Here is a 24,426-nt window from a genome sequence, read left to right as displayed (position 1 = left end):
TCAAATGATCTGCAATGCATTTGGTACACAAATCGATCTCATGACCTATTAGAACAATACCACATACAAATACCAACAGTCAACCCTGGGGACCTTTCAGCCAACATAATGATTATACCTTTAATTAATAATTCACTGATGCAATGCCAATTTATAAATAATTGAACGCCTACGTGGCATCCAATATATGAGGAATTTTTCGTTCTCGCTGATAGTTATGACAAAATTAATACCCTCAACCTACACTACTCCCCTTCTCATCACCTTGGCCCCTTCTCATCACCTTGGCCTAATCCACAAATAATCTCAAGGAACCGATTTAATCCTTCCAAGGGTCATCCTCTGTCCTCACTTCCGATGGTTCGACCACCTCTGCCTCTGCTGTCTCAAAGCTGCCCTCAGAGCTTGTTGCTTCGGCATCAGCTTCTTCTGCTGCTCCCAGTGAGTCTGTTCTTCCCCACCTTCCACCAAGTGCCAAGGCCATCATCTCATAGATTTTGTTTCCCACTTCAGCAGGACTGTCAGGCTGAGGCACAAACAAATCTTGGTTATTGACGAAATTGGAGATTTTCTTTCTTAAACAAAAATTATTATATTTGATTAGCACAAAAGTCTGGATAGAGAATATCAGTATCCACAGAAAAAAAAATACAGGTGATATGACTTGATGAACAGATGTGAATGGAAGAGGTCGAGCAGTGACTCACAGTATAACCACTGGATATTAGTGCTGTGTCATATAGTAAATCCACGGCCCTCTTTGCTTCTGCACTGCTTGAGTCAATCTTGCAGGCAGCCTGCAATGGAATAACAGTTTAAGCAAACTTATTCGACTCCGATTGAATTTCAATGAATATATGTTGAGTAGACCAGACATCTCACATTCAAATCTTTCACAATGGGATGATCAGGATTGATTTCGAAAATTCTTCTCCCTCGCATGAACTCCAAGCTCGATGTGTCACCGAGTGTCTGTGCTTTCATTAGTCTATAGACCACAAAACACTTTTGTTGGAATGCATTTTTTCCAATACAAAAAACAGAAGACCACAATAAAATCAGCTTATGATGGGGGGTATGTAAGATAAAGAAATAATAATACCTTTCCATGTTTGCTGACCAACCAAACTTGCCAGAAACAAGTACACAAGGCGAGGAGCTAAGCCTTTTAGAAATCTGGACTTTTGCTACCTTGTCACCAAGCTGCTGTTTCATCCAGTCGCAGAGAAGATTGTACTCTTGCTTTTCTTCTCTTTCCTTCACCTCATCTTCATCTCCTGTATCAAAAATTTCCATCAGCTCAGCACATATAGATAGAATTAAAAATCCATAATATAAAATAGAATATGAGTTGCTCCAAGAAAGCACAAAAAATGGAGGAAAATAACCTAATTCAAGGTCTTCTTTGCTGATGTCAACAAACTTCTTTTCTTTGTATGTCTGGAGATTTTGTATGGCAACTTCATCAATGGGTTCCACAAGATACAGTACCTGTAGATCAGTTGTGATTACTGGAAGAGAAAACAAAAAACATGAAGATAAAAGACATCTACTCAAACATTTAAAAACTAACACCTACTTCAATATCCTTTTGGACAAGTTTTTCCAGGAATGGGGCAGTCTTGGCACTTTTAAGGCTGTCTGTTGCCAAGTAATATATAGCATTTTGGTTTTCACCCATATTTTCAACGTATTGATCCAAGCTTATCAATTCTTCCTCACTCTTGGAAGAGTAAAAGCGCAGCAATGGAGTCAACCGCTTGTGGTTTCCAGAGTCTTCAATACAACCCAATTTTAGAAGCTTGCCAAAATTCTCCCAGAATTTCTTATAGTCCTGCAAGTAAAAAACATGAACATTGATGCCTAAGATAACATATGAAAGTACTACATATTCCAACTACCGACCTCTTTATCTTCGTTCTCAGATAACTCTTGAATCATGTCAAATGTCTTCCTAACAAGTCTCTTTCGCATAATCCTTACCTGAAAGACAGACATACAAAGTGGTAGTAAAAAACAAAGTTTTTGTTCCAGATAGCAAATTCCATTTTAATTGGATGAAAATGATTGCTACATACATAAAAATAAACTTACAATTCGACTTTCTTGAAGGATCTCACGTGAAACATTGAGAGGAAGATCATTCGAATCAACTACACCCTTCACAAAACTTAAATACCGAGGAAACTGTAATTTCAAATAAATCATCAGCACATTTGAGAAAGATATACAAATTGTTAAGATTTTAGAAATAATATAATTACAAACAAAGGAACAAATTAATTTAAACTTACCAATTCACCATCAAAATCGTCAGAAATAAACACTCGTTTGACATACAAGCGGATGTTTTTGGTCTTGGGATTTATTATATCCTCATTATTTAGAGGGGCCATCCCAGGTATATAGAGAACACTTCTAAATTCCACCTCACCCTGTTCAGTTTACAAAAGCATGTCAAATTTAACTCATTGATCCTGCTATTGTCTTTCAAAAGTTGTTTCACAATGTGTTCTGTCATCAATACCTCAGTGGTGAAGTGTGTGTAAGAAAGAGGATCCAGGAACTCATTGAATGTCTTCTTGTAGAATTCATTATATTCATCTTTCTCAACTTCCTTGGGATTTCGCATCTGATACATAACAGTGATGAGATATAATTAGTCTTATAGGAAAAATAGAACACACCGACATCAGGAGTTCAGGGCCATGGTAGTAACTCCAAAAGGCAAATTATTGAACCTACCCATATAGGTTTGGTCTCATTTGCCAATTCCCAGTCCCAATACTTCTCAGTTACAGTTTTCTTCTTCTTTTCACCCTGCCAATAAGCAGAAAGTGAGATCTTAGATTACACATAAAAGAAACTAAATTAGACTGTAGAATCCCTACCTCAGGCTTGGGCTCCTCTCCTTCTTTCAGTTCCTCTTCTTCCTCAACCTAGCCAATATAATCAACCCAGATAATATAAGCAAAATCCAGTTTTACACAGCTAGAACCAAAACGCCAAAGAGAAAACATAGGAGAGCTTTCCAGCATGGGAGTATGCATGATCAAACAGCAGAAATAAGTCAGCAAGGAGTTATGTTTTCACCTCCACCGTCCTTGATTTCTCCTGCCAAGTATATATGGGAAAGGAAACAAACTGAGAGTAATTCTTGACCAATCCTTGGATACGTGATGGGTCCGCAAATTCAAACTTATCATCAGGCTGCAAAAAGAGCAAAATCTTAGGACTAATGGGAACAACACACTAATTTCTTAAAAGGAGATCTAATGTCCATACTCTTAAAAATAGAGTGATCTGTGTGCCACGTTTTATTAGCTTCTCAGGATCAGTTTCTTCTTTTATGACATATGAACTACTATCTGCAACTGCTTCCCATACATACTGTTTATCAGATTTTGGACTTTTTGTTGACACCACAACCTGCTCATCAGTTGGCAATAATTGTTAGAATCCAACAGTTGAAGCATAATCAACCCTCTTTTCACTATTAAATACACATAGGAAAATGTCACAAGAAAAAGTACCCGCTCAGCAACAAGGAATGCAGAATAAAAACCAACACCAAACTGTCCAATCAAACCATTGTCTGTCCCAAGATCTTTGTTTTCCTATGCATATTCAATAGTAAAAGGTTAATATTAAGCTAGACAAAGATGTCAGTATAAGTTGACATAGGACGATGATGAAACTCATGTAGCAACAAAACAAAACAGATACCTTCAGAGCACTTAGAAATCTTGATGTTCCACTCTGAGCAATAGTTCCAAGGCAATCAATTAGCTCTTCTTTGGTCATCCCAATACCAGTATCTCTGCCAGATGTGAAGAAACTACTTCAACAAACCGTGCAACTAGAATAAAGGAAAAAAGTTTTTTAAAAAGGTACGATACGTTATTGTTATGGTTCCATTATCTGCATCAGGCCTGATGCGTATCTCCAAATCACCAGCATCACTAAGTAGTGAAGGATCAGTCACACTCAAAAATCTCAACTTGTCCAGAGCATCACTTGCATTGCTGTAAAGGGACAGTAGTGGCACCAAATCAAAAACCAAGTGACTGAACTTGTAAATCTAATCTCAACTAGAAATTAGAAAGGAAAGGATGAAGCCAACTCTCAAATATGAGATATTTAGGTTATAGAACACTAAATCAAGAACAATTATTTTATTTGTACAATCTCATCATCAGCCTCAGTAAACAAATTCAATTAATGACTCAGTGGCAAGAGTTGCAGAGCAAAAAAAAACCACAAAAAAGGAAACAAGAACAGGCAGATATCCCATGACAAGAAACCGAGCCTCAAACTCATGAAAGTTTGGTAAACCATTAACAATTAGCATATAAATAAAAAGAAAAAAAAATCCATAAGTTATTCCAGCATGCTCCATAGAGGACCAAAATAAAAATGAATTAGTGCTGCATTTAAAAAATGTAATATTAAATAATATTTGGCACAAACCTCCCCACCAGACAATATTGAAGAGAAGATGCATTGTTTTTCAGTTCATAGTTTAGCCCTTAGACGATGAGATACATATATATCAATGCTGTGAAAACTGCAGTATATTGCCCAATTATCTCTCTCAAACTTAACTGGCCAAAAAAAAAACCAACACTGCCAGTTTGTGTTGCATGGAACTATATGCATACCTATTGGAACGCATTTGTGTACTTACACCAAATACAAGCATTAAAATTGGCTCATACAATAGCAATGAGACCATAAATAATGATGAACTCAAGTAAGTGAACCAACCTTACAAGTTCCCTAAGAAACACCTCTTTGTGGCTGTACAGACTATGAACAATCAGATCCAGCAATCGGCTGACCTGCATTTAACCAAGGTATGGAAACTAAGTTGAGATCACAAGGAATGTCAATTTGCATACACACGCGCGCGCACACACACACACACACACAGCAAGAAAAGAGAATAAATTCATGGAAACTGATACAAAAGATTAGGCATATGCTTAAGTACCACTTCAACTAACATAATTCCTGATAGAAAATTGGAAAAGTAACATATGTTCTTTACCCATTCTTTCTGCTGGCATCATAGTTTTTAAATTTACCTTTAAATCCTAAATTGGACAATAAAAAGAAAACACCGCTCGTGTTCAATAAACTGGATATTGAAACCAGATATATAGTTTTGTGGGACGAATCATCGAAACTGGAAACAACAGCACAAATGATGAAAATTAGGATTATATCAAATATCAATATGAGAAACGTGGATAAGTGTCGGCGGGTTTAGAAGAAAAAAACGTCTCTTTGCCCAGCATATCAAGAATATTCCACATTTCCTGCTCAACAGTCACGAATTTGTTGTCTGAACCAAAAGACTAAGGAAAACAAGAAAAAGAAAAAAGACAAACCAAATCGGGAAAAAAACAAAGAATATAACAGAAAATTCAAGACACCCGGTCGAACATAGAAGAAACGACGACCTACCTCGGCCTGGTACTGAAACTTGTCCCCTGAGGCCTCCTCGGCGCCCTTCTCGGCGACGGCCGCGTCGCACCGGATGCCCATCCCTCGCCTCATCCGCTCACCCTTGCATCGAAGACCGGCGGTAGCAAACAAGCCCCTTGACTGGAGCGGCATAGGAACGAACGAGGAGGTCCGGAACCTCAGAGCTCGAGCAGAATTCGACCTCACAGCGATGGAAGGAGGGTGGAGAGAAGCGGTAAAGGAAGTGCCTAAGCTGCACCTGGATAGAACAGGCGCCATGGATTCGCCGGAGAAAAGGAGTGGACTTCTGGATAGGGAAGGGGGGGAGTGGCGATGAACCCTTTAGGATGTTGGTGAGCGAGGGTTTTGACGGAAAGGAAGGTCTTAAATAGTAGCGCAAAGAGGATTCTAGAACGTGATTTATTACCTTTTTTTTTTTCCTAAATAATATTTTTGCAATGGATTTTCGTGCTTCTTCTCGAATTCAGAATTTGTCTTTACTCCCTAATTTTTTATAATAATAAAATAATTGACTAATAATATTGGCCTTTTAACTTGCAAAATACATTAGTGTTTTAGTGATACCATTAATTGATTTTTTTTATTATTATTTTTCTTTGGTGCATTTTATTCATTTAGTATTTTAAAATGACATTCGAATACTTTAGAATGACATCTAAAAATTTTAAAACGCAATTAATTAAACAATTATCAAAATTATAACATTTCAAATGCACACTAAATCTCAAATTACAAAATTTTATAAGTTTAGATGGATGAGCATGCAATAACTATCTCATTGAATTTGCTAAAAAATAAAAAAATATATATAAAAAAAAATTGTGAAGCATAAAAACAGAGAAAATTATATTTTTGTCCTGCATTTTTTTCAATTTTGATCCTGAATTAATTTATATTTTTAGTCTAATACCTTATAATATTTTTCTAATTTCAATAATTTTTTCTTTAAAATTAAAAATAGTTTTCATTGGAAAATGCTTGGTCGGAATGTTGAATTATAAATTAAATTTGGAGTTTTGATTTTTTATGACTCGTGGCTTTTTTAAACTCTAAGTAAAAAATTTAAATTTGTGGATTTAATTTTTATTTTTCTATTATTTTATTTTTTTACTTGGAGTTTAAAAAATCCCATGAATTATAAAAAATCAAAATCCTCACATTCAATTTACAATTCAAGCATTCTAACCACGCCAATGCACATTTTCAGTAAAAAAATTTAATTTTAGAAAAAAAGATTAAAATTAAAAAATATTACAGAACATAGATTGCCTCATAACAGAATTAAAATTAAAAAAAAGTACAAAATTATATAACCGAAAACGTAATTTCTCCATAAAAATTGTATGTTCTGATCAGGATACAATCAACCGTCAGACCACGTTTTTCCGACTGAGCCAGAACTCTTCATGATTTCCCATTTGATCAGTTGATCCAATCTTGATTTGAAAACCTTGCTACTTATGAAGCATTATTGCTAGTTAGAATTAGCTAAAACCAGCTATTACAGTTCTCAGAATTCATTCAGTTCTTAACTCTAATACACATGACAATATCAACTTGAATTCAATACCAAAAAAAACTACTAAAACTGTAAAAAAAAAAAAAATGTAGAACACTACCAAACTTTATTCTCGACTCTACAAACAAGGTACATTTGGAAAAGAAGTCACAATGGGTCTCTTCTTTGGCTATTGATGCGAGAGGATGTATTATGAAACAGCTATACAATATTTACACCTGATATACCACTTCATCTGGATGAGCATCACCTATTAGGATAAGGCCCTCAACTGACAATGGAAAGAAGAATCTTCTCCACAGACAGCCAGTTGATACGACATCCGGAGGTGGATCGATGATGATTAGATTTTCATGCTTCCAAAGGATACCGATAATGCTTGCGGTGTTGCCTTCCTTGATGTACCTGCCATGCCATTTTCCAATTAGAGTCATGACAAGTTGACAAGAAAAGAACACCAAATGATATCTAGCCAAATAGAGATCATGATAAACCTGACTTTCTGAGGTGTCACTTGATCTTATTCCTCTATTGAACTCCATTTAAGACAATCTTATTTAGTAAGAAGTAAATAGGGGAACTATGTATCTAGGTTCAGCAAGAACAGTTTGGTAATTATGTTGCTCTCTTTCTTTTGAATAATGATCATGTTTATTAATTTGCTGCTATAATTTGCTAGCCATATTGATCAAGAAAAATCCTACTAATTGAGAGGGTAGCATTTTCATCTACCAGAGCAAGAAACTATGAGAATTGTAATATATAGATTCAATTATGACATGAAATTGTTATTTCATATGGAATCATAAGTACAAAGAAGATTATAGAAAGTTAGAAAGGAAAGCAAGTTTGATGCCGGCCCTGCAAGTTATTACATATGAGCAGAAGTTTTAAGGAAAGAAAAGACAGTTTCTTTATTCTGTCTCATTCATCTGTATGATATATATGCATCTTGCATCAATATGAGATTTATGCATCAACAATTGAACATCCAGATGAAAGAAATATGGAAATTTAGCGGATTTAGATATGGTCATTTTGCAAAAAGAAATGTTATTTCTTCATGGTTAACCAAGATACATATCAAGGTGCATGAATTAAAAATGCTCGTACAAAAAGTAGATTTGACAGCAACCTTTGGGAATGGACTTGTTCAAGTACAGACTACTTGCTCAATGAAAACATAGTTAGATAGACAAAATAAATACAAAGTAAAAACGAAGAAAACAAAGGAAGCACATGGAAGGACATCCAGTATGACTTTATTGCTCTCCATACAATACAGCAGTTTGCAAATATAGCTGTGGGTGATTCAGTTACATCTTCGCACATCAAAAAGCAAGGGAAAAGTATCATTTTATCAAACAGATAAAGATGTTAATTGGATATTCTTATTATTCGGCTTATGAAAGCAACATTATGAAGCTCGCCCCCAAATAGTTGGAAAAACCTGGCTTAATGATGACAAGCCAACAATGTTTACAATTCATACATTCCCCAAAAGTTTCCTTTTGTTTTCAATAAGTGTAATCAATATAAGAGAACTGATTGCAAATGCAGTTAAATTTAATTACCATCTAGCACAACACTTAAGAACAATTTGCCCCAATTGCTCAAATTTTAAACTGTTCAAATCTTACCCTTCTTTAAGGTGCATTATGCGATCATCACTTGGAAGATTGCGTTTTGTCAGCCAACTTATAAAGTCAGGAGACAAATCTTTATTTTCCTTGTTCATTTCAATAATAGTGGTAGGCTTAACAAAAGTCGTCACTCTGGCTCCATTTCCAGCTCTCACAAGGAACCTTGTTCCACTATCTGGGTCAGATATATAGAAATCTGCAACATGCCTCTGTCAAAATAAGAAACTAATCAACGGAATAGCGCATCCTAGGCATTAAACTGAATTGGATACAGCATAAAAGAGTAAAGTTGAGCACTTAGTTGTTGCAACAAAGTCAAGCTGCCAAATTCATTTGGAGGGGAAAGCATGGATAGAGTACAAAAACTACATGAATGGCATGTAAACTTTATTCACACTTACAAACATTTTCAAAGCTAATCCTGAGAGAGAGACTCTTTACAGCCAACTGCAAATCTGGTTTCACAATTATGATTTAAGTTGACGCACAAGAAAAGGCAACAACTACATGAGTGGTTGGCTGATGTTTGACGCTTTTTTGCTTTACAAGTGGAGAAACAAAAGAAGAATTCTTGGATACTGAGAGATGGCAAAACACAAGCAGCTGGGTCAACTTCACTGATGCATTCACTGCATGCCAATTTTCTGTAAGGTGCCTCATGTTAATTGTCAGCAACCATTGAAGTAAATACAAGGCCAGCAAGGCAGCAACTCGTTGTTGAGCTGAGCCAGCAGTAACCCACATCTTTCTTCAACATCACCATCCTACTAGAGTCACCCACGGTTAACCATCCTACTAGCATCACCCCCAATGTTTGTTTTGGGTTTGGCTCAATACTAGGCCAGCAACCCATTGTTGAGCTGAGCTAGTTCAATGGTGCCAAATAATGCCTAACTTAAGTTTTAAGATTGGTTTTCATTATTTCAATGGCCCCCAATGTTTGTTTTGGGTTTGGGTCAATACTGGTGCTTAAATTCAGCTTGTTTCAATGTAAGCTTGAACCATGAGGAAGCTAGTTGTTTTAGATTTTTGATGGAAGTGAGACACTAAAATTAAGAGCTTTGGAGTATACTTACAAGTCACTCATTTACTTGGAGAAGAATATATCTCATTGAGCATATGGTCACTGTCACATAGCTGAGAAAAAAAATATCTTTTTATGAGCCTGTTAAATTCAGATAGATTCACTATAAAACAGCTAGTAAAGGTCTAAGTGTGGCTCATAGTGGATAGATTTCCATGATAAGAGGCATGAACAAGATGGTTAGCACATGCAGAACACACTTAGCAGCACAGTCTATTTCAAGTCATATAGAAGCAAGAGTAAAGCTATGATTATTTGGAGGGATTCAGAGAATCTTCCTCCATGGTACAGTAGCATAGATCGGCTGCACACATGTACATCCGAGATGAGGTCACGACATGGATTTGATGACTTCGATGTGTATAGTAGTGGAGAAAGCCAAGAGTAACAAGACCACTTTAAAGGATGGCCATGGAGTACTTGGAGTCAACTCAATGCTAGCGTGCAACTTAGTGTTGGGCAGAGTTGGTTCAATAATGTCAAATAAATCCTAATTTAATTTAGAGTTTTAAGGTTGATTTTCTATAAGCAGTGTTATGTTTGAAATTTCACAATGAATGTGAATTTCTCACTGATGGATTATTTCACAACCTAAGAGAGGTTGTGGGTGCATTTTGAGAGTGCAGAAGATTTTGTGCACAGAACCAAGCTTATAAAGAAGAGAGTTTTCTATTCTAAGAGAGTATTTTAGTGCCCTGCCAAGAGGTGAGGTTTTCTACTTTTCTTCTTTCATATTACGGTAGCAAACTATCAAGGACTGAGAGATTTCCAGTACAAGATGAACAAGTTTTTGTTCAATTTTTATTATACATATGAAGTTGGACTCTCTTCTTATGCATAGGTTTACACCGAACCACATTAATAGATCTCATAATTCTTTGTGTGCTTTGTTATTCTACTAGGATAAAAAAATATTCCAACATGCGGCCTTGTGGTGAAGATTGTTCTCTATTCTAGAAGCACCAAATTTGAATCTACAATCATATCATTAGAAGCGGCAAAATCTAGTGAGTGATGCTACAGCAGTTTCCAACATTATCCAATGGTAGGCACTTGCGATTTCATCAGTTTGAAGTTGTTAAAATACAAGGTAGGTCTCCTAAGAGTTCATTTCAAATGCAATAAAAAAAAAGGTCTGATCCAGATACAAGTAAGCATTATTCATTTCACAATTGTCCCAACTTTAATACAACAACCACCGAGCCTTAGCCCACTAGGTGGGGTCAGCTATGTCCCAACTTTAATAAACATACTTAATTTCATGCATTCACATTGTCACACTATCTAGTTGCTCTTTTTCATTATATACATATTGCTCTAATTATCCAACAAACTTCCCTGATTTAGATAAGGCTATAAGCTTGCTCAGTTGTTCCTACATAATTATAGTTGAGCAGATCAGGGGTTAAATTTTTCCGATGTAGCAACTATTGCAATATAATTTTGACGCTGCCGCTGTATTTTCATGAGTGATCGCATTTTTAATTCCAACCTCAGGAAAGATGACTTTATCAGTCACTTTAAAACCAAATCAAAGTCTGACCTCAGCATATTTGAGTTTCCATGTGGAACACTTGAGAGCAGTAGTAGCAAATCCACTCCATCCTCTATACTCGTCCAGCTCAGTGGATGCATATATACATCTGGGGATATTTTGATAAGATGATTCAAGAGGGATGCTTCCACAAGTGACATGCTGCACAGAAAATCAGGGAGTAACTGAAAACAGTCAAAATCCAGCAAAAGCTAAGCTGACAATGTTGCTTTCAATAATTTGAACACCTTAACATGTGTCACTTTTGAAACATTATTGAATAAACTATCATGTAATAATCAAAAATGCATCTGGAATGATACAGAACAACTGAAAATATAATTCCAAGAGCAATATCCTTCTAAACTTATTTGAGAAATCCAGTAATAATTTAGTCACTTGGATCATTTATTATGAAATAATTAAACAAATGTCTGAGCCATTTAGCAAAGAAAAAAACAAGAAATATGTTGAACAGTCTCTGGTTGAAGTAGTTACACTAAGTCGTGTCTGTGCTTAAAATAGCATCTCTATCTAAGAAGGATGAAAATGTCTAACATAAAATGCTTGTTCTCCCAAATAGGCAACTATCTAAGAAGTTGACGTTCAATGTCAGGAAATCATAAACTAAATGCATAAGTTTGCATGCTGGCAATTCATCCGCAAATTGCATCGTCAAACTAGTGAGTTTCATTCACTGATTCACCTAAGAATTCTCAAGCATTAACCTGTCCCATAGTTAATTCGATTGTTTGTCAACAGTTGAAAAAGTGTCGTCTTGCTAGCTCGTTCCAATTTATTGCCTAATTACAGAAAGGAAATCCAACTCAAACATTCTTTTCATAGCTACATAAATGCAATGGGGGTTATAATCCCAGAAAAAACCTTGAGATATTCAAAAACCTTCATCTTGCTTGGATCCACATAAAAGTCTAGGGAAAGACGAAATGTTCTATACTGTGCCTAGTTCTTCAAAAATAGTTTCACAATTAGTGAGACGATAAAATCTTAAATTTAGAAAATTCTCTATTAGATAGTGTGATAGCTCATTGTAAGCACGAGTTTTCCATCCTCTGATAGAAAATATATCAGAAGGCAACAAGAATAAAACAAAAGAAAATTACGAGAGAAAAAAATAGTTGTTGTAAAGCTTTGAGTCGAAAAAGAAATACCCCAGTGATTTTAACCAACTTCCCAATTTGAAGATTTCTAGTATCAATAGAAGTATTCGGGTAAAACCGCCAAAATCGTTCCACTTCCTCCCTTCCCCTCGCCCAATTCCACACCGCCGCCACCGCCACCGGTGCCGCCACCGCTGCCACCCCAATCAGAATCACCAGCCTGCCCACTGCTACCAACACCAATGCACCCGCCGCAAACCCCGCCACAAAAACCGCCACCAGCGCCCATCTCCAACCCCGCGACAAACCGAACGCAAACGCTGCCTCCTCCACCGCAGTCACCGCTCCGCCGTACCCATCCTCAGTCTTCTTCCCCCTTGCAGACCCCGGAGACTGATCCGTATCCCCCCCGGACGAACGCGCGGGCCTTGAGGTGATTAGCCCTGTGGGCGGGATCTGGGCGAGCGGCCCGGAGGTCTTCCTCGTCGGCACGGGGCAGGATCCGGAGGAAGAATGTACGAACGTCCACGAGTGAGACTTGTACACTAACCTGGACGGTCCGACGCCGGGATCTCCCGCCGCGGGAATGTGCAACATCTTGCCTAGCTCGCCTGACTTGAGGACATCCCCTCCGGTGTATGGCACCGCCGTCGACCCCACCGACGGCGCCCGCTCCTTCGGCGGCTCCGGAGGGCCAGATACGATCATCCCGCTGCTCAACTGGTGCGTGGTCCTCCGCACCGACATCTCTCCGCGCCCCTGCGAACGTGCTCCTACTCTACAAGCAGCGAAGAAGAAATCGTTAACTAGATGACGACGAAGCATTTATAGCAGCCCGATCCAGCCATCTCAGCCGTCCATTTCCCGGAAGGCAAACCTTCACGTGATGAGGGGGCGTAGGAGCGAGTGGATGATTCATTATTCAACACTTACGCCGGCATCTCAAGCCCTGTTCGTTCACTTGCACATGTAGCGGGCCAGCCTGATTGCTTGTCAGTTATTCAAATGGGTGCATTTTTGGGCGAACTTCATGACGTGGAGGGGGCCTGCGTGGCGCGAAATTCAAAAGAGCGACCGATGGGACGGTCCGCGTTGGCAGATTGGGGCGGGTCGGAGCTGCGCCCTGCCGCCCTGCCGACACGTCTCGACGAGGACTCGCAAGTGTACCTGATCGATCGACCGACGACACCTAGGCGTCTTCCGCTGTGATGAACGGCACAGATGGGAGATACGGCTGCGGGGTTCGAGGAGGGTGGGTGACGGAGAGTTGACGACCGATGACAATTATTTGGCTTCAGAAACGATCTACACAATCGTATACTCCGCTCTCGATCGGTGGTGGTGATGTGGTCCCATGACCATGCCGGTACGAGTATGAGGTCAGACGCAGGGTCTTCTGTGGCTGTGACGTAAGACTCGGCGAGCTGTCGGAATCAAAATTAATGGTTGGCTGGAACGGGAATCGAAAAGATACCAAATTTTTTAAATAAATACTTTAAAAAGGATATCTTTTTGTTTATTCATAAAAAGAATGTCTAAATGATATATAAATTGTGTCACGGATTATAAAAGAATTAAAAAATATTCTTAACCAAATTTAATGAATAAGACAAACGCACAAATATATATTTTAATTCATTAATATTTATGAATAAAAATTACAAATTATACCTGTATAATATTTAACAATAAAATTTATGAATGATAATAAAATTCTTATTAAATTTATAAATAAATAAATATGATATTTAATTAATTAATCAATCAAATAAATATTAAAATTACGGTAAATTTTAGAGTTGTATAACAACATTTTTGAAATATTCAATTTATATATCCTAATTTTAAAATTATCAAATCACATATCTAATACTTATATTTTACTCCTTCACTCATTCGTTTAGTCATTGTAATCAATTCAGACATAATTCTTTTTTTTAACAATTAACAAATATTATAAGGTCAAAAATTTGTTGCTTTCAAACATTAATTTAGCATATTACATTTAGAGTTTTAATTTGTTGAACACGAATTAAATTTTACTATATTGTAATAATCGATTAAAAAAATTAATTCATATTTAAAAACTCATTGCTCTCAATATAGTCAGCTCAATTTATGTTTGAATGTATGAATATAATAAACAGAACTAGACGAATATATATGACTTTGTTTCATGTTATTCTGAACTTTCTTTTAGTTGGTTTCGGTTAAAATCATTGATGAGCCTAAAGTGTTCAGAATGATATAAAATCAAATTTTATATTTTTGTCTAGTTTTTTTTATTATATACATATCTTCAAATATCATTTTGACATAATATATTAAGAGCGAAGATTTTTTTATCATAAATAAAAAAAGGTTTAATTGATTATTATAGCGTAACAATAGATTAAAGTTATTGTTCATGATCATATAAACATGTCAAATCAATTGATACTTTATAACAATTGATTTAAAACTATTTTTATTATTTAAAATTTTGATTTGTGGTAAAAATCATTACGTTCTAAATTGATATTTTATGACATATATATATATATATATAATCAAGAAAACTAAAAACGTATATGACTTATTTTTATGTCATTCTAAAATCTTGAAGTCCATCAGTTAATTTTGGTTGAAAATGTCTGATGAATTTAAAGAGCTCAAAATGATATGGAATAAGTTCTTTTGTATTCGTCTAATTCTCCTAATTATATTTATGTCTCAAAATATTAATTCAATAATCACATTGAGAGTGATGAATTTTTTATCGTAGAAGATTTTTTAATCGTTTAAAAAAAATATGTTCAAGAGTATAGCAATCGAAACTAGAGTATGAGATTTGGACATTCCAGAAATTTTCCTACACTGTTCGATAATTTGCTAAAAAGCTAAATCAAATTTGAAAAACTATTTTTATTATGTAAATCTTTAAAATAAAGTAAAACAAATAAATCTTAACTCAATGGTTAGAGAATACATAAGAGTATTTGTATTTGTTTCTAAATTTAAAATAGTTTAGAATCATTTAGTAACTTTAGCAATATAACTGTATGGTTGTAAAGTATTATAAATTGGAAAGGGATGGTATATAGTGATTCTAATAAATATAGAAAATAAATAATATTATTTATTTGTAAATTTATGACAATTTAGGTTGATCTATTATTTTTAATTAAAATTGTTATATGCTATTCTAAATTATAGAAGAAAAACAAATAATAATTTCATAAGATCTCAGGAATGCATATAAAATTTTTAAATTTAGAATAGTTTAGTTTAATATAGTAATTTTATTTGAAAATATTATACGATCTTAAATTAGTCTAAAAAGAAGGATATATAGCAATTTTAAAAAATAACAAAAAATATAAAAGTATTTATTTATTTGACAATTTTAAAATAAATCCATAATATATATAGAGAGGGGAAGATACCCTTCCATACCTTATGCAGAGCTATAGACAAACTAAGCCGAGACAAATTTTTGATGCTCAAACTTAGTTAATAAGGTATTCGAATTGAGTCAAATCTAAAATGAATTAAGTCATCGAAATAATTGTTCAAGGTAGGTTTAATTTATTTTTTATGAGTTTTAGTTTGGTTCGTTGAGATATTATCGAGCTCTCAATTCAAATTTATTTAATAATTTAATTTTTTACTTATTTGATTAGCTATTGAACTTGATAATTCGTATTTATATATTTATTTTAATAGTTTTTTTATTTAGTATGTTGATAAGAGTTTTATTGATAAATATGATTCGTATAGTCTGTATATAATGGTTATGAATTGTTCAAGAATATTGTTCACGAACATTAACGAGCTATTTAAGGTTATTTATTTAGTTTAACGAGATGTTTATACTTGTTTATTTAATTGATCTTATATGTATTGAACGAACATGAACAAACTTTTATTAAGCTTATTCACGAACATTTGATTCATTTATAGTCTCCGCACATCTTGTGCACACCTAAAATTTTTAGTTTCCCATTTAAAATTTTATTTTATGTGCTTGATATTATAACCTAACTCCTAAACCATAAATAACATAACTATAATCTAAAAAATTAACAAAAAATAAATAAAATTTGTATATGGCAGTTCGCAGTGCAAGTCCGGACGATAAGTTTGCATGGTAAAAAGTCATTATATCTATATATATTACTTTCGGGCATCCTGACTCTTAGTCATGGAGCGAAAGTGCATATAAAGCGTAGATCCGAGCACCCCATTGCACTCAAGCGCCCAATGTGAGCGTGCACACATATATATATACCCTACATGTCTTATGATGCTCGTCTTGTTAGCACCAATTTTTTTTGCTTTATTTTGTTTAGAACTTACGATTTAGAATTTAGGGTTTAAGATTTGAGTTATAGTATTAAATTTAAAGAATTTTTTAAAAAACTAAAAATAATTACATATGGTTGTGAGCACCATAAGGTAAGTCAGGTATCAAGATATTATTTTTATATACATAAAGAGACAAAAAAAAAAAAAAATTTATTCTCTAACCATATGTGCGAACTACCTTATGTATGTTTTTTAAATTTAGGAGTATTTTATTTTTAATTTTACCTTTAGGATTTAAAACTAAAGTTATCATTTCTCTCTATATATAAAAGAATATTCCTTATCTCTACGTAGTGTTATTTTTAATTTTTCATCTTTAGTTTAATAACTCCTAAATCTAAATATTATACCCTAAACCTTAAATTATAAACAATAAAATTATGTTAGGGTAAGATTCTCTGAAAAGTTTTGTTACCTTACAATCCATCTGTGAATACCTAATGATATTTTTAAAATTTTTATTTTTTTAACTTAAATATACTGTACCCTAAATCTAAAAATACTACTCAGGCAGTTATATATATATATATATATACAGAAATGATATGCTGCAGACAAAGTCGAGTGGACCGATCAGGAGGTTCCTTGATCGGTCCAGAGATCGATCAAGAGGTTCCCTGATCAGACTGGTGACCGATCAGGAAGGCAAGTCCGCAGCGGTTCGCACGGCTTTGTCCGCAGCATATCATTTCTGATATATAGAAATGATATGCTGCGGACAAAGCTGAGCGGACCGCTGCGGACATGCCTTCCTGATCGGTCACCATATCGATCAGGGAACCGATCATTTTCTGATCGGTCACCAGACCGATCAGGAGGTTCCGTCGACCGATCAGGTTCCCTGATCGGACTAGTGACCGATCAGGAAGGCAAGTCCGCAGCGGTTCGCACGGCTTTGTCCGCAGTATATCATTTCGATATATAATGCGCGATAAAGCCGCGATGATTTGGAGAATGAGGGCTTCTGCAGGGTCTCGTGGCGAGAAGTGATTAAACGTGAGATGACGCGGATTTTGCCACGAAGGCAAGTCCGCAGCGGTTCGCACGGCTTTGTCCGATCGGTCCGGGGACCGATCAGGTCAGCCTGGACGACTGATCGCCTTCTGATCGGTCTACAGACCGATCAGGAGGTTCCCTGATCGGACTGGTGACCGATCAGGAAGGCAAGTCCGCAGCGGTTCGCACGGCTTTGTCCGCAGCATATCATTTCTGTATATATATATATATATATTTATTTGTTATCCTGCGCGACGTCACAGTGCGCGACTGTGCACGCCGCGCAGATAACAACTGTTTTTATTTTTTTTTATTTTTTTAAGAGTTTATTTTTAGGGTTCAGGCTTTGGTTATAGTGTTAAAGCTAATTTTTTTTAGATTTTACCTCTAGGGTTTAGGCTTCCCAATTAGGTTATAGTGTTTGGTTTTAAAAAAAAAATAAAATAAAATTAATTTAAGCATTTATTGAGTATTGTAATATGTTGAGGGGATATATTAAGGTATTAAAAATTTATATAAGTAAATGTTAAATTTTTTAATTGATTTTTTAAATTTAAAATATTAAAAAAATCAAAAAAAATAAAATAAAAACCGAGCGATCTCCTATATATATATATATATACACACGGTGGCTTATGTGCGATTTTGCTGCGGTACTTGCCACGTCAGCGAGAAAACATAAAAAACTGCTCTCCTCTGATCGGCCTGGACCGATCAGGCTCCAACCTGATCGGTCTGGGAGTCTCCTGATCGGTCTGTGGACCGATCAGGCCCTAGGCTGATCGGTCCCCAGACCGATCAACCAACTCTCCTGATCGGTCTGGGGACCGATCGACCTAGGGCTCGATCGGTCCAACCGTCGAGACTCCAACGATCGTTGGAGCCCGATCGGCCCAGCCGATCAAGAGCAAGTCAACTCTCACAGAGTTGGTTGATCGAGGGACCGATCGACCTGATCGGTCCACGCACCAATCGGAGACTCCTGCACCGATCAGGTTGGAGCCTGATCGGTCCAGGCCGATCAGAGGAGAGCAGTTTTTTGTGTTTTCTCGCTGACGTAGTAAGTACCGCAGCAAAACCGCACATAAACCACCGCAGACTAAAATTTTTTTTTTTCTCTCTCTCTATATATATATATATATATATATATATATATATATATATATATATATATATATATATATATATATATATATATATATAGATATATTCACCAATTTTAAAAATTGTCATATAGTTTTTTTTAAAGATTTCATTTGAATTAATTGAATGATTAGAAAATTACGAGACAGGCTTCACGTGGGCACCGTGAAGCTACTAATTCTCCGAAGCGCATAAAGACATAAAGCCAGCGCACTCCAGATATCCCATCGACGAATTGCTTGACCCACCTCTCGCACTAATGGGCTGTATGTGGACCTCATTGCAGGACCTACAAAATGATAGTTTCTTTATCAGTGGGTAGAAATGTGAGTAGGACTCTGTGGGTAGAAAATCTGTGTCGCGAACAAGATCCGGAAGATCGTATCATATAATATAATTTCGCCTTTTTTTGGTGTCCCCACCACTAGAAATTTAAAATACTATTCCGTCCTTATCTTGATGCCTTAAAGGGGAAAAATTATGTTTTTTTTACACCAAGTTTTATCAGCGAGATTCACTTCAATCCCTATAGTTTGAGAAATAATAATTTATTGTCTTTTCGCACTTGCATTTGTAGAAATGCACTCTCTTTCTCTCCATTCTTATGGTAAACATGGGTCGAATCAATCAATAATAGCACTATGTGTAAGCTAAGCTAAATGGATTTTAAGAGTTTTTATAAAGAAAATAAAAAATATATAATATAAATTTAATATCCTTTACTTTGTTTAAGCAACACTACTACTGAACCCTTCTTAACCTTCAACTTTAGGTCATAAGTCAAATGAATGAATGTAAATTTTAATTAAATGATAATATTTATTTTGTAATCTAAATTATAAAATTTTATTAAATTTTTATAATCCAAATAATATTATATTATAAGTTTAAAATTAAACTAAATAAAATGTAATCCTAATTATATTACAAAATAAATTATACTCTACCAAATCTAACATTAGAGAAAAAGTGATAAAATTTAACTCAACTCTCTGGCCTTTCCGTAGAAGTAAACAGGTCTATCTTTAAAATTCTAAGAGTGAATGTGGAAATTATGATAACTTTTAGAGGCCAATGCAAAGCTTTCCGCTAAATATAATGAGATTTATTAGGGGCAAAATACAATAATTTCGCCTCGATTTAATCCCAAGAGATCGAGGCGGAGGAGCGATGAAGAGGCCTTCGATCGAGGTTTCCGGCGGTGGCAGCGGCGAACTTCTCCTCGACGAGGATAACAACAAGAGGTCCAGATCCGGCGGCGTGTACATCGAAGCGGTGGCTCCGGAGGAAGAGGGACCGCTAGCCGTGGCGGAGCTCGGGGAGGACCTGGTGCTCGAGGTCCTGAAGCGGGCGGACGCGTGGACTCTGGGGAGGGCCGCGTGCGTGAGCCGGAGGTGGCGGAGGCTGGCGGAGGACGAGGGGCTCTGGGAGGCGGCGTGCACTCGCGACTGGGTCAAGGTGCCCTGCGGCAAGCAGCAGCTCCGCTCGGTGGTGCTCGCGCTCGGAGGATTCCGCCGCCTTCACTCGCTTTACATCCTCCCATTCCTCGCCCCCTCCGCCCGCCGGCCTGGCTCCGGTTCCCTCGCGCTCGCCCTCCAGCCGCCAGTGTCTGGGCGGTCGCGCCATCAGCCCCGGTGGGGCAAGGACGAGGTCCAGCTCTCGCTGTCTCTCCTCTCCATCGGTTTCTTTGAGAAGATGAATCCCAACACCATAACTCGCCGCCTCGGCGGCGGGTGACGCCGGATAATAGACCAGCAAATCCAGTCGCCGCCGGCACCGCCGTCGCTTCCTCCATAAACCCCTCCCACTACTTTCCATTGTCTTAGGCTCTTGGCCTCTGTTATTGCTCTAAAAATCCAATTTTTATCAGTAGCTGCTGCTGCTATGTTAAAAGTGCTACCTTCTTCAGTGTAAATGTAAATCTTTCAGCAAGAAATTTTGGATTGTCTGCTTTTGTTTTCTTTGCTTAGATTCATGGACAACGCCTGGGCTCAATCTTCAGAGGAATAGGAATTGCTGAGCATCGGGATTGGGTTAACGCTTGTTCTTGAGACGAAGACGCCAGAAATTTTCTGGAAAGGGTTAGGGCCAAAGAAAGCCCGCAAGGTGTTTGTTTTGGGGCATTGCGTAGTATGCTATGGATGTAGCTTGGTTGCTTTTCCTTTTCAAGTAATTTTTTATTCGTTTTAATGTCATTTTCCATTCCTATCCTTCACTTGTCGTATCTGCTCGACTCCCATGAGGACTAAATTCCAGGCAAAAATTTAATTTGGTTTTTTAAATATTTTAATTTGGTTTAAAGTGTTACAGAACAGGGCATCTCCAATCTTCTCCATAAATCGAGTTTTTATATATTTTTTATATATCACAGAAAAAAGAAAAAAAATCAGAGTTTTCACCCTGTAAAAAAAATCTTCCTATAATTTGTGTATGAGCTCCACATTTAAAAATTCATATATCTTTTAAAAAATTGATCACTCTTATGTCACATCAGTGCACCTAAAAAAATTTGTAGGTTTGATTTTTTTAATACTTAATACTAAAATCCTAAACGACTTAATCGAAAATAAAATAATCAAACAACGAAAAAAAAATCTGCCACTACACAGACATGATATATAAAAAAATCTACTATTGCACGATCACATATGAGTTTGCAGGTAATATAGCATTATATATATACCCTTGAAAATCATATTTATAAAAATAATCAAACTAAATGAGTTTGCAGATAATATGACATTATGTATATACCCTTGAAAATCATATTTATAAAAATAATCAAACTAATGATGTAAAAGAAGCTTTAGGAAATATAAATAAATATCTTAGTAAATAATTATCAAGACTATAAATTTCTCACATATACAACCCCCAAGATCTCTTGTCTAATAGATTTACACACACGAACATAAACTAAAGGTTTTTTTTTTCTTTTTGACAATTACAAACTTTAAGATAACTAAATAGACATTTATGTATAATACCTAAGAGATCATCAACATCAATTAATATTGCTACTTATCAATTATAAAAATCTATAGATATTGAACAAAATTTAGACACATTTTTAAATGAATAATTAAATATCATTAATCCAAGAATGATATATAATCAAGGATTATTATCTTTTTGTACAGCACTGTATAGACATCACAGAACATAATCATTTCATTTACCAGATGGAGGGGAAGAACGATTTACACGTATGACTGAAGAATCAGCACAAACACTTTTTCAATGAAAACATAATTACATTCATTTAGGACTAATTATGTTTGGTCTTAGAGAACTTACTAAAAAAAGCAAAAGAGCTAAGTATTTATAGTCCTTTACGACTCAAGATTTTCAGATAATGATAAAGTCGTTATTGGACTTATTGAAGTCGATATGAATAGTAATTTAGGAATTATATATTTTGTTCAAACTTCAATATAACTATTCCAGACTTTATAGAACATATTAAAATCTCAGTTTAAACTAGAGGATATGAAAACTTTCAAAGGCATAATATTCAAATAGACATAATTTTTCTAATAAAAATAATGACCAATATTAATAATAGTTTTAAATTTTAAATTACTAATATTATTGAAATCCATACTACAAAAGGAATTTATTTCCTCAAACCTAAAAACTTTTCATCTAATCTACTTGTCGGATTGAACTGGACTCTTAATATGGAATTAAGTACTAAATCACAAACTTTACAACCAAAGGAATCTATTAGTTATAAAGATAGACATGGTAGTTCCATAGTAAGATTTCATAATTACAAACCCTTAATATCACAAGAAGACGATCATAAAGATAATCAAATTAATATGAACTTAATGAATATAGAATACAATAGACAGTCAAATCATACAAGCCAGAATAATGAGGCTAACTATTATTTTATGATGACTTAAATGAATATGTTTACATCTCATTCGAAATAGCCACCTATTTCATTGAAGAAGATTTAATAAAATTAGAAAAATTTTAACCTTTTATACCATAAATTAGAACTTGACTGGATGTTATATTTTAATGAAGACCATAATATAATTGCTAAAAAGAAAAATTACTTCTCAACCGTAAACCTAATGAATCCAGCTGAATCTAGTAGCACTAGTAATTTCAGACCACAACCTTTATAAGTAAGATATCTTGAATTTTCTATGAGAATTATGGATTATGGAGAAGCACATCCTCCAAGAACAAAGATTACTCTGTATAATAATGTTGGGGTTCAATCAAAATCTCACATTGAAAAGATTTGGTAAAGATTATGAGGTTAAAAGGATGGATGATATCTCCATTGGCATGAGACATTTTTGAGGAGAGCCCAAGAGCAAAGTCATGAGGGCCTAAGCCCAAAGTGGACAATATCAAGTCATTGTGGAGATATGTGGACATCCTTTGGGCACAACAAATGGTACCAGAGTCATGGTCCAGACCAGATGCCATGCGGGTACGACTTTGAACGAAGTTGAGGGTGGGCCCGGAGTAAGTCTGGGTGATCGGATGCTTGCGAGGAGGTCCGAAGCAGATCAGAGTAACTGAATGCTCGTGGCAAGGTTCGAAGTAGATCAGGGTGACCGGATATTCGTGGGGAACCTGGAATAGGTCAAGGTGACCAGATACTTGCGGAGAGGTCTGGATAGACCCGACCCCGGGCCGGGTCTGGCTCGGACCCAGCCCGGGCCCGTAACCAGGTCAACGGGCCGGTTGCCCGTTGACCCGGTTCGCCGGGTCGAACCGGAACCGGCCCGGCAAGTTGCCGGGCCGGTTCCGGTTCCGGTTCATTGGTTCAGCCGTAAACAAATTTTTTTTTCTTTTAAACGGCTTGAACCGCCGGTTAACCGGCGGTTCATAGCCGTTGGGAGGGTTTTTTGGGTATTTTTTTTCAACGGTTAGGATCATTTGACCATTTTTTGATCAATGGCTATAATTTAGTGTCTGTTACTATCAAAACTCTATAAATAGAGAACTCATTTCATCAGTTTTCACACACATCTTCTCTACTCTTAATCTCATTTTCGTATTCTCTAATCTCTACACGCTTTCATTTTCAATTTTTAATTACAATGGAAGGAGGTCGGGGAGGTGCATCATCTCGAGCTCGGAAGGGAAAACAAATAATGAATCCGCGGGAGGAGGACCCCAACATTCAATCCACCAATGATGAGATCGAGCATCTTCCGAATCCGATACCCGAAACACAAGGAAGTACCGATGTAATTACTTCTAAGGTTCGGGAACTTCCTCCTCTAAAGTCTTCTATTTTTACTAAACATTTTGAGAAGGTCACTCTTCCGTCGGGAGAAATGCGTGCAAAATGTAAGCACTGCAATGCTTCATACAAATTCCAAGCCGGCGGCGGCTATGGGTCGTTGAAACGACATGTAGAAACGAAGCACCCGACGGAATATGGACTCGACCGTTCTCAAACACAATTATCAAGATTTTCTTCAACTAGCGGTAGTACCGATTCCGGTTTATTTTTATATTCGGATAATAAATTAAGAGAATCATTAGCTAAATTTGTTTCCGTAGAACATCTT

At 36.2% G+C, this 24,426-nt stretch overlaps 3 protein-coding genes across 3 annotated transcripts; 1 reads left to right on the top strand and 2 right to left on the bottom strand.

The window, feature by feature from the left end:
• Positions 1 to 94: 94 nt before the first annotated feature.
• Positions 95 to 5,843, bottom strand: LOC122006449 (heat shock protein 90-5, chloroplastic-like). The gene is made up of 19 exons (XM_042561953.1): positions 5,470 to 5,843; positions 4,768 to 4,841; positions 3,900 to 4,025; positions 3,727 to 3,820; positions 3,534 to 3,617; positions 3,286 to 3,429; positions 3,094 to 3,210; positions 2,892 to 2,939; positions 2,746 to 2,820; positions 2,528 to 2,632; positions 2,295 to 2,435; positions 2,095 to 2,187; positions 1,906 to 1,983; positions 1,580 to 1,834; positions 1,389 to 1,491; positions 1,103 to 1,277; positions 883 to 988; positions 708 to 797; positions 95 to 526 (listed from the first exon to the last, which is right to left on the bottom strand). Exons 1-19 carry the CDS (start codon positions 5,746 to 5,748, stop codon positions 320 to 322), a joined length of 2,394 nt encoding a protein of 797 aa, XP_042417887.1. The 5' UTR covers positions 5,749 to 5,843; the 3' UTR covers positions 95 to 319.
• Positions 5,844 to 6,800: 957 nt separating this feature from the next.
• Positions 6,801 to 13,181, bottom strand: LOC122006448 (uncharacterized membrane protein At1g16860-like). The gene is made up of 4 exons (XM_042561951.1): positions 12,443 to 13,181; positions 11,280 to 11,432; positions 8,650 to 8,861; positions 6,801 to 7,414 (listed from the first exon to the last, which is right to left on the bottom strand). Exons 1-4 carry the CDS (start codon positions 13,136 to 13,138, stop codon positions 7,222 to 7,224), a joined length of 1,254 nt encoding a protein of 417 aa, XP_042417885.1. The 5' UTR covers positions 13,139 to 13,181; the 3' UTR covers positions 6,801 to 7,221.
• A 6,819-nt stretch (positions 13,182 to 20,000) lies between these two features.
• On the top strand, positions 20,001 to 20,838 carry LOC122006447 (F-box protein GID2-like). Its single transcript, XM_042561950.1, has one exon. It carries the CDS (start codon positions 20,048 to 20,050, stop codon positions 20,612 to 20,614), a length of 567 nt encoding a protein of 188 aa, XP_042417884.1. The 5' UTR covers positions 20,001 to 20,047; the 3' UTR covers positions 20,615 to 20,838.
• Positions 20,839 to 24,426: the final 3,588 nt, after the last annotated feature.

This window comes from Zingiber officinale, chromosome 7B, assembly GCF_018446385.1.
Source record: "Zingiber officinale cultivar Zhangliang chromosome 7B, Zo_v1.1, whole genome shotgun sequence".
NCBI classification, from domain to species: Eukaryota; Viridiplantae; Streptophyta; class Magnoliopsida; order Zingiberales; family Zingiberaceae; genus Zingiber; species Zingiber officinale.
This window is presented reverse-complemented; position numbering and strand designations above follow the sequence as displayed.